At 39.8% G+C, this 15,564-nt stretch overlaps 1 protein-coding gene across 2 annotated transcripts in view; it reads left to right on the forward strand.

The window, feature by feature from the left end:
• The window catches only part of LOC138803080 (membrane-associated guanylate kinase, WW and PDZ domain-containing protein 3), a 154,666-nt gene that overhangs the window by 92,228 nt on the left and 46,874 nt on the right, over nt 1–15,564 (forward strand). For both annotated transcript variants that reach the window (XM_069986907.1, XM_069986908.1), the window contains exons 4-6: nt 5,297–5,506; nt 8,413–8,587; nt 12,086–12,165. In XM_069986907.1, coding sequence (XP_069843008.1) covers nt 5,297–5,506; nt 8,413–8,587; nt 12,086–12,165 — 465 coding nt within the window. The remainder of the gene's footprint in view (nt 1–5,296; nt 5,507–8,412; nt 8,588–12,085; nt 12,166–15,564) is intronic.

Here is a 15,564-nt window from a genome sequence, read left to right on the forward strand (position 1 = left end):
ATGAGAATCAAGAGTCTTAGGCCAGCCTGGTCTACACTAACACATTCAAGGCCAGCATGAACTATGTTAGGAGAATATGTCTAAAACCCAAGGGCTGGGAATACAGCTTAATGGTAGAGTGGTAGGCTAGCCAGGTGCAAAGCTCTGGGTTTGATCCTCAGTACTTAAAAAAAAAGAAAAGAAAAGAAAAAAGCAAGTCGGGCGCTGGTAGCTCACGCCTGTAATCCTACCTACTCAGGAGGCTGAGATCTGAGGATCACAGTTCAAAGCCAGCCTGGGCAGGAAAGTCCATGAGACTCTTATCTCCAATAAACCACTAGAAAACTGGAAGTGGTGCTGTGGCTCAAGTGGTAGAGGGCTCACCTTGAGCTGAAGAGCTGAAGGATAGCACCCAAGCCCAGAGCTCAAGCCCCACACTGACCTCCCCCCAAAAAAGAAATATGTATCATTCTGAAGAAGTTTTAGAATTATAAACAGAAGGCTGTAGAGGAATTAGTGTAATATTCTACTTTAAAAAAGTGTGAAACATGAAGACACTGAAGCTTTTATTGAAAACAATTACATGTGTGGATGCATTTATTTACACACACATCCTAGAGAATACAGTATTTGGGAGAATGACACAGGTCCACTTCAGTATAGCTTAAGGGATGGGTCAAGTAATAAAGGGCTTATTACTCTAAAATCAGGAACAAGACAAGGATGTCCACTCTCTCCACTCCTCTTCAATATAGTATTAGCACTCCTACCTAGAGCAATTAAGGCAAGAGGCAAACATAAAGGGGATCCAATTAGGGAAAGAAGTAAAACTCCCCCTCTTTGCAGAAGACATGATCCTGTATCTAAAGAACTCTACTGCCAAGTTACTTGAGCTGATCAAAAACTTTGGCAAAATAGCAGGGTATAAAATTAATCCACAAAAATCAGTGGCTTTTCTGTATGCCAACGATGAAAAGAGCAAACTGAAATCAGGAAAACAACACCTTTTCTAATAGCTCTCCCCAAAATACCTAGGAATTAACCAAAGAAGTGAAGGACCTCTATAATGAAAACTTTAGAAACCTGAAAAGGGAAATTAAAGCAGATTTAAGGAAGTAGAAAAACCTCCCATAGTCCTGAATTGGGAGTATTAACATTGTGAAAATGGCAATATTGCCAAAGGACATCTACAAATCCAATGCAATGCCCATCAATATCCCGACATCATTCTTTAATGAAATAGCAGAAGCAATCCAAAATTTCATATGGAATAATAAAAGGCCCCAAATAACAGAACAATCAGCAGGAAGACTAGTGCTGGAGGAATATCAATACCAAACTTCAAACTCCTACTGTGAAGCTATATAGTAATAAAAACAGCTTGGTACTGGCACAAGAATAGGCCTAAGGACCAATGGAATAGAACTGAAGACCCAGAAATGAACTTAAAGACCTATGGCCCCCTAATCTTTGATAAGGAAACCAAAAAAGCAGGATGAAAGAAAGCCTCTTCAACAAATAGTGCTGGCAGAATTGGCTATACACATGTAGAAAACTGAAGTTAGGTCCTTATAGATCATGTTGTACCAGAATCAATTCCAGGTAGATTAAAGTTATGGAAGTAAAAGCAGATGCCCTGACAATATTACAGGAAGGAATAGGGGGAACTCTAGGGCTTCCTGGCACAGGTTGAAGCTGTCTTAATGAAGACACAGAAACACAACAAATCAAAGAAAAGTTGGATAAGTGGGATTGCATTGAACTGCAGAGCTACATAGCAAAGGACATAACTAGCAAGATCAATAGAAAGCCCATGGATTGGGAGAAGATCTTCACTAGCCATATAACAGACAAGGGCCTCATATCTAAAATATACTTAGAACTCAAAAAATTCCCCCAAAGCAAATCATCAAAGAAACAACCGCCCCATTAACAAGTTGGCTAAAGACTTAAAAGAGAGACTTCTCTGAAGAGAAAATAAGAATGGCCAATAGACACATGAAGAAATGTTCGACTTCTCTGGTCATAAAACAAATGCAAATCACAACATTGAGGGGCTAGGAAGGTAGCTCAGTGGTAGAGCGTTTGCCTTGCATGCATGAGGCCCTGGGTTCGATTCATCAGCACCACATAAGCAAAAAGAAAAAAGCCAGAAGTGGCACTATGGCTCAAGTGGTAGAGCGCTAGCCTTGAGCTGAAGAGCTGAGGGACAGCGCATAGGCCCAGAGTTCAGGCCCCACGACTGGATCCCCCCCCCAAAAAAAAAACCAACAACAACAACATTGAGATTCCACCTCACCCCAGTTAGAATGACTATGATCAAGAACTCTAATAACAACAGATGCTGGTGGGGATGTGGCCAGAAGGAAACAACACTACTATACTGTTGGTGGGAGTGTGAACTTGTTCAACTACTCTGGAAAGCAGTATGAAGCTTCCTCAAAAGACTCACATAGAGCTCCCCTTTGACCCAGCAATCACATTGCTGGGCATTTACCCAAATGCTCACAAACAAGGCCACACTAAAGCTACCAGCACAACCATGTTCATTATTTTTTACCATAGCTAATGTACAGAACCAACTCAGCTACCCCTTGGTAGATGAATGGATCAAGAAGATGTGGTATATATACACAATGGAGTTCTATACTTCCATCAGAAATAATGACATCGCCCCATTCGTAAGGAAATGGAAAGACCTGAAAACATTATATTAAGCAAAGCAAGCCAGGCCTAGAAATACATGTTTCATGTTTTTTCTCATTTTTAATAATTATGTATGATATTTTTAGCAGGGGATCACAATAGCCCAATTGCTAAGTATATAGGACCATATATAATGAAGCATATCAAAATGAATTCAAGAATTAGAAATGAGGTTCTTATTATGTCCTGTATGCAGTTACTTCTATTTTTTTCTTCTGTTTTAGTTTTATGTAGCCTTTATCTTACTTATAAGCTTATCAGATCTGTGGAAGGGAAAGGAATCACAGGAACATCAGGATAAAGGATGAACTAATGTAACAATGATACTCACTAGACACTATGTTGGAAGTGAACTTTACAACTTGGGGCAGGGAGGGGTGGTAACAGGGAGAAAATGAGGTAGGGGTAACAGTGTTTAAAAAGACAAGTACTCATTACCCTACTTGTGTAACTGTAACATCCCTGCTCATCACCTTTACAATAAATTTTTAAAAAAGCAATTAAGGGCTCAATTGTATATGTGACCATATGCAGGCATGTCCTTAAAGTGAAACAAAATTTCAAGGAGATTTGGCAATAATACCTGGAAGATAAGTTGTAAATAAGTAATGTATATGCTCATATAATAAGTAAGCATATAAGTAAAATAGAAATTTTATATGACTGATAGCATTAGCCAGTGTTGTATATGTATGAGATATTGGATAGTTCTGTTGTAAAAATGAAAAGGTTTTTGTAGAAGAAAAAAAAAAGTGAAAGCATTTAAGTTATTAAACCTTTTTTCTGTCCATTATAGGTAGGGTTCACAAATCTTAAATATTTGTGCCTGTAGCTGAGATCTTGATATTTGCAACAATTAAAGGGGGAAAAAAGTATAAATGACACTAGCTTTTCTCTCTCCCCTTCCTTCTCCCTTTCTGGCCCTTCCTCCACCCTCTCCTCCCTTCATCTTCTTCTTCTTTTTGGTGATGGTGGTACGGGGGATCAATTTGGGGCTCGAATATAGGCAAGTGTGTGTGCACACATGTGTGTGTGCGTGCGTGTGCACGTGTGCGTGTGTGTGAGCGCATGTGTGTGCCTGTGTGTATTTAATCTAAGCCCAATAATTATCTTTTTCTGTTTAGAACAAGTTGAAAAACAAAGTGCATTCTGAAGACAAATCTTTGCAGTGACTATGGATAGCAATTTTCCATTTCAGGGGAAGTCAAACCTCTTAGAATTAGATGGCAATGACTCCGCTTTCACAGCAGTGTGTTCCCGTTTTTTGAGTATCCTTAGATGGATGGGCTTTCTGTTCTTCATAAAACATAAGATTCCTTGATTGTATGATTATTGGGCATAAAACAGGAACATTTTCTTCCAAACCTTGTTTAGAATATTTCTGTGTTCTTTGCCCAGAGAACTGTGACCCTGCTTTTCCCCAAGGCCTTTCTTTCCTTACAGACTTCTGGAAGGTCTGGTCTGTTTTACCACAGACTTTGCATTTGTCTGTGATAAGATAAGTGATCTCCTTCAAACTTGAAAGCAAGGAAGTAGTAGGGGAAAGGCAGACCTAGTGCAGAAGTCGGTGGTTTGATTTCCTTGTTTTGTCTTGAATATTTTCATGATAGTTACTACTCATAGCCTTCCAAAACATCCACTGTAATGTTTTTTCACTTAAACATCCCTTGTTTAGTACACTACTTAATTTCTAAGTCTGTGTTGTGGGACCAGTCCAAAATTTGTTTTCTATCTAGGAAAAAAAATCCATTTTCATTTATTCCTTTATGTAAAGAACATCTTACTGTCTACTTACTGCCAAACAATTTGATTAGAAAGTATGGCTTTTTTTTAATAAATGACAAGAAAAAGTCATAAATATTTTACTTCTTATTTATCTTGGTATAGTGTTAGCATAATTATTGGCAAAGGTGCAACACACTGTGACTGTGACTGCAGCCAGCCCGGCCTGTGCAGACTGAAGTGTTCACTTGTTTTTCTTCTACTCTGGAAGATTTATTTGTACTATTAAAATTGCTGATTCTCAAAGCAAATTTAAATATTTACTGCTTTTATGAGAGTAAGCCTGTATTGAATTAGGCTAATAATGGCTCTAGGTGCTCATTGTATTGCCTGATATCATTGCAATGCATAGAAAACTCTTTAAATTTCAGAAACAGCCTACATTTTTATGTAAACTAGTTGAGCTTTATCCTTTACCCACATATTTCCTTCCTTAACCAAAATAGTTCATTGTTAGAACCAAATGATTTGTGTTAGTTTTATCCTTCTTCATTCACTTCTGCCTTTTATGTCAACTAGTCTTCCATGAAGCATATTAAATTCACAAATTAGGCCCTAATTGAGAACCCATGTACAAAGCAAGCCCTGTAGGAATAAATAATCTATATGTAGTCCCAGCCGTAGTCCAGATGTTAGGTAATGTAGGACAAGATCATGAGGTCTTTACTTTCTACTTCTTGCTCTCCTAGGGTGTGCTTTGGTCTCCTTTTGGACAGGGGTAGATACTAAAAAACCTTTAGTGCAAGAAGCAGCAAGACACACCCTAGGCAGTACTGTTGCGACTGATCTCAATACTAGTGCTTTCACTGGCTCCTGTCTGTCTACCTAGGAAACTTCTATGGAACCCCCAAGCCTCCAGCAGAGCCCAGCCCTTTCCAGCCAGACCCTGTTGATCAAGTTCTCTTTGACAATGACTTTGACACTGAATCCCAAAGGAAGAGAACTACCTCTGTCAGCAAGATGGAAAGGATGGACAGCTCTCTTCCTGAAGAGGAAGAAGATGAAGACAAAGACGCTGTTAATGGCAGTGGACCCACAGGTTTGTAACTAGATGGACAACTTCTGGTTTCTGTGGTGATTCCACTGTAACATTGAGTTGAATATAGTAAAACTTTACAAGGAATGTAGAGAGAATAAGTGATTTTTGTTTTTTGTTTGTTTATTTTGCCAGTCCTGGGGGTTGGCTTCAGGGCTTGGACGCTGTCTCTGAGCTGCTTTTGTTCACAGCAAGTGCTGTACCACTTGAACCACAGTGCCAGTTCTGGCTTTTTCTGATTAGTTTATTGGAGATGAGAGTTTCTTTCGCCTGGGCTGGCTTCAAACTGTGATCCTCAGATCTCAGCCTCCTGAGTTAACTAGGGTAACAGGTGTGAGCTACCAGTGCCCAGCAATTCTGATTTAAAAAAAAAAACTCTATATGGAGCAGTTTCTCTGTAGACCACCTTGTAAGCCAGCGAGACTTATCTCAATTTTGGTAAGTCAATAATAAGCTATCAGTAATAAAAATAAGACACTATGGCAATACTCTATTGGCCTAAAGTATCTGAGAGTCTTCTCTGCTGCTGGGATACAGGAATCTTACTGAGCTAAATTTATTTTACAGGAGAAATGCAAAGTATATATATATATATATTTTTTTTTTTTTTTGTCGGTCGTGGGGCTTGAACTCTGGGCCTGGGCGCTGTCCCTCAGCTCTTCAGCTCAAGGCGAGCGCTCTACCACTTGAACTACAGCGCCACTTCCGGTTTTCTGGTGGTTTATTGGAGATAGGAGTCTCATGGTCTCTCCTGCCCGGGCTGGCTTTGAACCGCGATCCTCAGATCTCAGCCTCCTGAGTAGCTAGGATTACAGGCGTGAGCCACCGGCGTCCGGCTGCAAAGTATATTTTATAATATAGCCAGCCTTCAGCCAGAGTATATAGATTTTGGAAATATATCAGTAAAAATTACTAGAAAGGTTACTAGCAATATTTTTTATTTAGATTTTGAAATATTAGTGTGTATACTTTTGAAGGGCTAGAGTTTTGCTTGTTTTGTTCATTATTGTATCCCTTGAAACAAAAGCAGTGACTTGACATATAGTTTAAAAAATGCAAATATATTGACCAGGCCCTTGTTAGTCAGTCACACTTATAATCCTAGCTACCCAGGAGTCAGGGATCAGGAAGATGTGGTTTGAGACCAGTTCAGACAAAAACCTAGGGAGGCTCCACCTCGGTTAACAAGCCGTGCCGTGCCATGCCATGCGGAGGAATAGGTAAAAGGGTCAGCCTAGGCAAAAAGGCAAGACCCTACTTAAAAAATAGCTTCAAGGAAAAAAGGCTGGGGGTTATGGATTAACCTTAGCAAGGATAAGGTCCTAAGTTCAAACCCTAGTCCAACCAAAAAAAGAGAGAGAGAGAGAGAGAGAGAGAGAGTGTGCAGATAAATAATAGGTAAATCATGGCCTCATCTCCTTATTTTCCCAAAACACAGTTGTCTTTTCCTTTATCAGTTGTTAAGATGTAATATGTAACCCAGTACTGGTAGCTCAAGCTTATAATCCTAGCTGTTCAGCAGGCTAAGATCTGAGGATCACGGTTCAAAGCCAGCCTGGGCAGGAAAGTCCATGAGATTCTTACCTCCAATTAACTATGAAAAAAGCTGGAGGTGAAGCTGTGGTTCAAATGGTAGAGTGCGGGGCTGGGAGGTGGCTCAGTGGTAGAGTGCTTGCTTGCCTTGCATGCATGAGGCCTTAGGTTTGATTCCTCAGCACCACATAAACAGAAAAAGCTGGAAGTGGTGCTGTAGCTCAAGCGGTAGAGCGCTAGCCTTGAGCTGAAGAGCTGAGGGACAGTGCCCAGGCCCAGAGTTCAGGTCCACGACCGGCAAAAAAAAAAAATGGTAGAGTGCTAGTCTTTTTTTTTTTGGTCCGGTCATGGGGCTTGAATTCTGGGCCTGGGCATTGCCCCTCAGCTCTTCAGCTCAAGGCCAACGCTCTACCACTTGAGCCCAGCGCCACTTCTGGCTTTTTTCTTTTTGCTTATTTGGTGCTGAGGAATTGAACCCAGGGCCTCAGGTATGCAAGGCAAACGCTCTACCACTGAGCCACCTTCCCAGCCCCCTAGAGTGCTAGTCTTGAGCAAAAGAAGCTTAGGGGCAGAACTCAAGCCCTGAGTTCAGTCTTGTACTAGCCTTCTTTCCCCACCCTTACTCTCTCTCTTCCCTTTCTCTCCCCTCTCGTCTCTCTTGCCTCTCTCTTGTGACCTTGAATGAGTTAACCTCTCTGTGCTTACTTTGTTCAGTCTGTAAAATAAGGGTGGTAATACAGGGTAGTTGTGAGCATTGCTGGTGTTAAAGAGGTTCTATACACCCCCACAGTGTAACCCCCGCTTTCACTATATTTGATGTCAGTATAACATGTGGAGGAGATGGGGACAAACAAGTCATTTAAGGATTCAGGTGGACCTGTTGCAACAATGAGAAGTACAAAATGTCATGTCAAAACCAGCTTTACAATGTCGGTGTGGGGGGGGGGAGGGGGGTATAATTGGGTGGGGGGAGGGGGATAAAATTGGGTGGGGGGAGGGGGGAGGCGGGGAAGGGAAGTGAAGGGTAAACAAAGGAGGAGGCTGCAATGCTTGGTAAGAAATGTATGCATTATCCTGCCCATGTAATTGTAGCCCCTCTGTACAGTATGTTCTCAAATAAAATAAAATACAATTAAAAAAAAAAAAAAGAGGTTCTACACAGGACAGGGTTCATAGTAACAGAAAATGACTAGCATTGAATATGCATATTTCTCACTTCAGAATGTCTAGAAGAATGTGGACATGTAGAATAGATAAGTAAAATGTCAGCATGTAATGCTGATACTATGTACACATGTATAGCTTGCATTTTGTTAGAAACCAAAAGGGTTGTTTGACTAAATGTAACTTTACTGTTCCGTTTTGTCCAATGGCAGAAAACAGAGAGAGGCATTCAGAGTCACCAGACTGGATGAAGACTGTTCCAAGTTATAACCAAACAAATAGCTCCATGGACTTTAGAAATTATATGATTAGAGACGAAAACCTGGAACCACTACCCCCAAACTGGGAAATGGCCTACACAGACACAGGAATGATCTACTTCATTGAGTAAGCCAACTCCTGCCTCTCTTCAGATGCGCCGCTACTGTGGGCATTGTCCGAAATGTTGCTAACTTCATTTTAAATGTGTGCCTGCTTGGCAAAGCTCTTGTTTCTTCTCCTTTCTTTGGAAATATTTTTTATACAAGTAGTAGATGATCCTTATTCTGATTAGCTTCCTGGATAGCATTTTATTATTTTTTACTTAGATGAACAGAATAGTATATTTTGCCTCTGGTTTTATAGAAGGAAGACTGACAATTGATTTATCACTAATGGTAAAAACAAAAGGAAAACAAGATTTTTTTTGTGCTTTAAATTTTTTTTTTTAGATTATCCATGCCCATTTCAAGAACTATCATCTGTGGGGTGGGACATACTATTATCTGAGCTAAGTATTTTCATTCCTAGAATTTAGGCTTAATGTATTCAGACAATATAGTTATATAACATAGGAGGAAATACCATTGACCCTCAGAACAATTGGTACAATAAAAATGTACAGAAAATACTGTCTTTACTGGAAAGCACTGTCAGGGTAATAGTATATATTCATAAATATATACTGAGTAGCATAGAATTGAATCAACCTAAAACTGAATACTTTCGCATCAGAGAATAATAATTTGCAAATCATTTGTTCTTTTTGTTGTTGTTGTTGTTGGTTGTAGGGCTTGAACTCAAGCCCAGGCACTGTCCCTGAGCCTGCTTGTGCTCAAGGCTAGCTCTGGACCACTTGAGCCACAGTGCCTCTTCTAATTCTTGAGTGGTCAAATGGAGATAAGAGTCTCATGGGGACTTTTCTGCCCTGGCCGGCTTCGGACACGATCCTCAGATCTCAGCCTCCTGGGTAGCTAGGCTTACAGACATGAGCCACTGGCACCTGTTGAATTTCATATAGCTGTAATGCTCATCTTTAAAGCAGTTTAATCCCAAATATTTGATCCCAGTATTAATGTAATGAACTTTCAGAATATAATAAATAATAGTAAAAATATTGAGGGCTGGGCAGTACACTCAAAGAATATCTACTTAGAAATTAATTTAGAGTAGACTTCTGAATCGGTTCCTCTAGCAGTCATCAACCCATATCCTTTACTGGATATCTTCCTTTGCCCAGTGGATTCTAGTGTTCAAAGATGTCAGTTTGACTACATGGTATTCTTTTTTACCATATGTAGTGGTACATTCTCATGTCTATGTCTACATAAACATTAAGAACCTGGATCACACAGACACAACTAGATGCACTCTTCTGTGGACAGTTTAATGGTTTTCAAGGACAATTGAGAAGTAAATTAGAACTTAGCTATAAGTGGTTAACATGTCTATAGAAACAGACTATGAAACATTAAATCTATGATACTTTACCTTGCAAACAAAGATAGCAAATTATAGAGATTTATTTTTAAGAAGTGTATTGTTCAGTGTACCAAAGACCTGAAACTATGAAACCTCTAGAAGAAAACAGAATAGAGAAAGCTTCACAACACTGGATGTGGGAAAGACATCTGAACTTGACACTAAAAAGCCTGGAACTACTAAAGCAAAAGCAGACACATGGAACTAGAGAAACTTTGAAGCTTTCTGCATGGCAAAGGAAGCGTCTACAAATGGGAGAAAGTATTTGCAAATTGTGTATTGCATGAGGTGTTAACATCCAGAATACAGTTGAATATTTAGTGCTAGGTAAAGTTGTTCTGTTTGCTGTTGGTCATGTGATTGGTCTCTGTCACACTAGCATGGTGGGTCAGGGTTGACTGGAGCTGGAGCAAAGGTATATTGATACAGGTAAAAATATTACTATATTGTAGGAATGGGCTCTCCTTTATGTTGGGATATACTGGGTAAAATTCTAGGAGATTCCTACAGCTGCTTATTTAGAAATTAAAGAGTTTGATTTAGCAAGATATTTACAGAAGACTATTTATTTATGACTTATTTTAGTTCTAATTTATTTTGCTAAGCCCGACTGCACTGGTTTATGTTTTAGGGAGATTTTTCCATGTAGAGAAGGTATAGCACAGACTTTCTAAAAGCAGTCTTAGTTTTTCCAGTGGAGACTGATGATTATTGAACATGCAATAGAACGTGTCTCTGCCATGGTCTGCTGCCTGGCAGTGGCTCTGAAATTATTGAACTCATGGGTTGAAGAAAGTGTAGTGGGTGACTCACCCCTGAAATCATTGGCTGCATTGCCTAAGAGTGGACCAGGTAGAGATGAACAAGTTAGGATACGTGAAAGATGTGCATGGGAACTTGCTCACAGTTTTTCTCATAGTTCTTAAAATATAAATTTACAGTTTCTACATCCATGTACATTTTCTCTCATGTCTTTTTCTTTTCTAATATGACTGTATTTTTTCTTTCTGCTGGCAGTGTGATAGACGGGTCCTACATTTCGTCTATTGCACGGTGGCCTGCATGGAAGATAAAGTACCGTCCACCTGAGTCAGGACGCATGCCGCTCTCTGATGAAAGCATTTGGGTGATGATGGAGTCTTTCTGAGTGGCCCATTCTGATGATATTGTAGAATGCAATTTTACCACGTCTGTGGTTTTTACTTGCATGTTACAGAAACAGCTACTTTACACCTTGTTTACACTTTAATCTGTTTTATCTTTGTGAAGGCAGTTTTCTTTGTTTTTGTGGGATTTTGTTGTTGTTTTGCCGGTCATGGACGTTGAATTCTAGGCCTGGGCACTGTCTATAAGCATCTTTTGCTCAAGGCTAGCACTCTATTACTTGCATGTTACAGAAACAGCTACTTTACACCTTGTTTACACTTTAATCTGTTTTATCCTTGTGAAGGCAGTTTTCTTTGTTTTTGTGGGATTTTGTTGTTGTTTTGCCGGTCATGGACGTTGAATTCTAGGCCTGGGCACTGTCTATAAGCATCTTTTGCTCAAGGCTAGCACTCTATCACTTGAGCTATAGCACCATGTCCACCTTTTTCTGTGATTAATTGGAAGAGTTTCACGAACTATTCTGGCCAAGATGGCTTCCAACTGTGATTTTCAGATCCCAGCCTCCTGAGTAGCTTAGGATTACAGGCATGAGCCACTGGTGCCAGGCTGAAGACATTGTTTGACCATTTGTGTCTATATTCCCAGCCCTCAGCATAATAACTACATATCATAGATGCTCAAGAAATGATGGAGCTCTTTTGAAGGGCAGTAGAAAAACTCAGCCAGCATGAAAGTAAGATTTCCAGTGATACTTTGCCACTTAATAATGCACAGTGTGTGGCTTTGTGTGCGCCCTGCAAAATGTCTTTGACCACTTAGATAAAGTACTACTCCTTTGCATGTGATCCTCTCTTTAAAGTCTTCATTCTCAAATTTGTGCCTTAACATCAGCTTTCCTCTGTGGAAGTTTTTAGAACAGGGGTTATTGATTTTGAAGGCCTATGAAAATAAATGTTTCAACATCACTTTTAATTTGCTTTTGAAAAACTTTAATTCCTCTTTATTCTCCTATTTCTAATTGAGATCTTTATTCTACAGCCACAACACCAAAACAACCACCTGGTTGGATCCTCGTCTTTGTAAGAAAGCCAAAGCCCCTGAAGACTGTGAAGATGGAGGTAGAGATTCAGAATCTTTTATGCCATTCTTACCTTCTCTGTTCTTTCTTGCTCTGCTTGCTTAGTTAATGCATTTTCTAAAACCATAAACAAATTGTAATGTGTTGAAGCACATGATTTGTAGGTAGACATCTTGATCTACTGACTGTGAGAATTATAACAACGAGTATTACTTTGTGAAAAATGTCTTTATCTCCTTTGAGAGGATTATAGTTCTTTTTTTTAAGAAACTTAACAAAAATATATTTTTCTCTTTAAATGCATATCCTTAAAACACAATTCTTAAAGTTCAATAAATTTAGGAACATTCTTAACTACAAGGTAGCATATTTGTTGAATCTTCAAAAATACGTTAAATTTAGTATGCAATGAATATGCTAGAATGTATTCCTTAGCTAAACCAATAGAAACTCAACGAAAGCCTGTCCTATACTACCCACATACAATTTTACTCTAAAAATCACCAGATAGGCTGGGAATGTGGCTTAATGGTAAAGTGCTTGCCTAGTATGCATGAGGCCCTGGGTTCAATTCCTTGGTACCACATAAACAAAAAATAAAGTTAAAATAAAATGTTATTTAAAAAAAGAATTACCAGACAATAATATTTATCTATGTTGTATATTACAAGTTTATATGGTAGCATGTAGTTTTGCAAATAAGCATAGTATTTTTCCTACCCAAAATGGTTTGATATGTCTTGATCTTGAAAATAGGGTATAATTAAACAGAATTTCCAATTTTATTGTTCAAGATGGTTATAATCTTAAGAGTTCTTCTAGGAACAAACAATTGAAAAAGAAGAAACATCTAAGCAGGGTACCAGAGGCTCATGCCTGCAATCCTAGCTATTCCAGAGGCTAGGATCTGAGGATTGCGGGCCGAAGTCAGCCTGGGCAGGAAAGTCTTTGAGACTCTTATGTCCAGTTAGCCACCAAAAAGCTGGGTGTGTAACTGTAGTAGAGCACTAGCTTTGAGCATAAACGTAAAAAGCTTAGGAACAGTGCCCAGGTCCTGAGTTCAAGTCTCAGGACCAGCACCAAAAAAAAAAGTTTATAATGGCATCAAAAAAATTGAAGCCGGGAGGCTGGGAAGGTGGCTTAGTGGTAGAGCGCTTGCCTTGCATGCATGAGGCCCTGGGTTCGATTCCTCAGCACCACATAAGCAAAAAAGAAAAAAGCCAGAAGTGGCGCTGTGGCTCCAGTGGTAGAGCACTAGCCTTGAGCTGAAGAGCTGAGGGACAGCACCCAGGCCCAGAGTTCAGGCCCCACAACTGGACCCAAAAAAAAAAAAAAAAAAATTGAAGCCGGGCACCAGTGGCTCATAGCTGTAATCCTAGCTACTCAAGAGGCTGAAATCTGAGGATCATGGTTCAAAGCCAGCCCGGGTAGGAAAGGCCATAAAACTCATCTCCAATAAACCACCAGAAAACCAGAAGTGGTGTTATGGCTAAAGTGGTGTAGCGCACTAGCCTTGAGCTGAAGAGCTGAGGGACAGTGCCCAGGCCCAGAGTTCAAGCCCCATGACCAACTAAAAAACAAAAAACATTGAAATCCTCAGAACAAATCTGTTGAAACATTCAAATCCCTTACACCAAAAACTATAAAACATCACTGAAATTAATAATGACCTAAGAAATAATGTTCATGAATCAAAGGTCACAGTATTGGTAATTACATCCTTTCTTTGTGAATTGATATGTAGATCCAGTAAATTCATAATCAAAAATATAATGTGCTATTTTAAGGACATTAAAAACTCATTATCAGGAAATTCAAAGGCTCTAATCAGCCAAACAACTTAAAAATAACACAGTTGAAGAATAGCCTACCAGATTAGAAGACATGCTGTAAGGCTACAGTAATCAGGACGGTATGGTACTGGCATAAGAACAAATAGGTCACTGTGGCAGAAGAGACCAGAGATAGGCATATATGCATATCCAGGGTGATTTATAACCGAGGGGACAGATGAATTGAATGTGGAGCAAAGTGTAACAGCTGGTGCTGGGACAAGTTGATATCATATGGAAAGGCGAACCTGGGATCTGTAAACATAGCTTGGTAGTTTGGTGGCAGAGTGCTGACCTAGCATACATAGGTTCTGTGTTTGATTCCAAGCACTCCCTCCCCCCACACCACCCCCCCTCCCCCCCCAAAAAAAAATGAGAAAGAAGGACTTGGGTACTTCACCAAAGAAGGAAAGGTGCTGAAACCTGTTGGAAGGACTAAAGTCAAATACACAACACCAAAGATTTGGTTGTATTTAGGGTAACTAGAACTTTATTTCTGGCAGAAATATTTTCTGGTAAAATTACATGAAAGTTTTAGAGAACTTTTGGCATTTTCCTCTGCGATACTGTCTTAAGAGCAATGAAAATATCTCCAGAAAGACTTCACAAGCAAAGAATGGCCATGGCAGCCTTAACCATACAAACCTTAGACACATCCAAATGTCCATGAACAGAATGGATAAACTGTGCAGTGAAATACTACTCATCAGTGAAAGGGAAAAAGACACTTTTGAAACATTCAAGAACACTGAAGAATCTAAGAAACGTTGAATGCAAGAAGCTAAATAAAGAAGCATAAGCACTTGGTTATGCATGCTCATCTGTAGTGATAGAAATTAGAAACGAGTGGAGACAGCTGGGGAGAATTGAGGTGGTTCTCTGCTCGATGGATTTTCCTTCTCGAGTTAGGGGTGGCAGTAACTTGGATATGGGCAGTTGCCCAGATCCATTTTATGTAGCTGAACAAGCAGTTGAATTACTTTTTTCATCCTTGAAAGAGCACTTATGGGCATTTTATTAAATATTAAGAAATCATGTTTTAAATTATTTTTATACTATACCTCCGTTGTCTGTAAGACTCCAAAAGCAAGTTCTTTGTGATGATGCTGTTAGCCATTGTAATCCTGACGAGGATACACAGATGCTGTAGTTTGGCTTTCCAAATTGCACATAAGGTGTTAGTCTGTAGAATACATCTGTTTTGCTGTTCTGTTTCTTTTCAGACTTAGCTATGTTTCAATTCTCTGCCCTTTCCCGTTTGTGGAGAGTGTTCTCATAGTTTTAATCATCACTTTGCCATAGCTGACTACCTTACCAAAATCTCTAGTATTTTTCTCTGTACTGAGCTCTCTCTATATATGTGTCTTCTCTTGATTTTGAAACTTTTTTTTGAAGGGGTGGGGGGTTGGGGAGGTCGTGGGGCCTGAACTCTGGGCCTGGGCTCTGTCTCTCAGCTGTTCAGCGCAAGGCTAGTGCTCTACCACTTACTTGAGCCACAGTGCCACTTCTGGCTTTTTCTGCTTCTGTGGTGCTGAGGAATCAAACTCACAGTCTCATGCATGCGAGGCAAGCACTCTACCACTGAGCCCCCTTCCCAGCCCCTTTTG

The sequence above is a fragment of the Dipodomys merriami genome, unplaced genomic scaffold (genome assembly GCF_024711535.1).
Source record: "Dipodomys merriami isolate MVZ:Mamm:240054 unplaced genomic scaffold, mDipMer1.0.p SCAF_332, whole genome shotgun sequence".
NCBI classification, from domain to species: Eukaryota; Metazoa; Chordata; class Mammalia; order Rodentia; family Heteromyidae; genus Dipodomys; species Dipodomys merriami.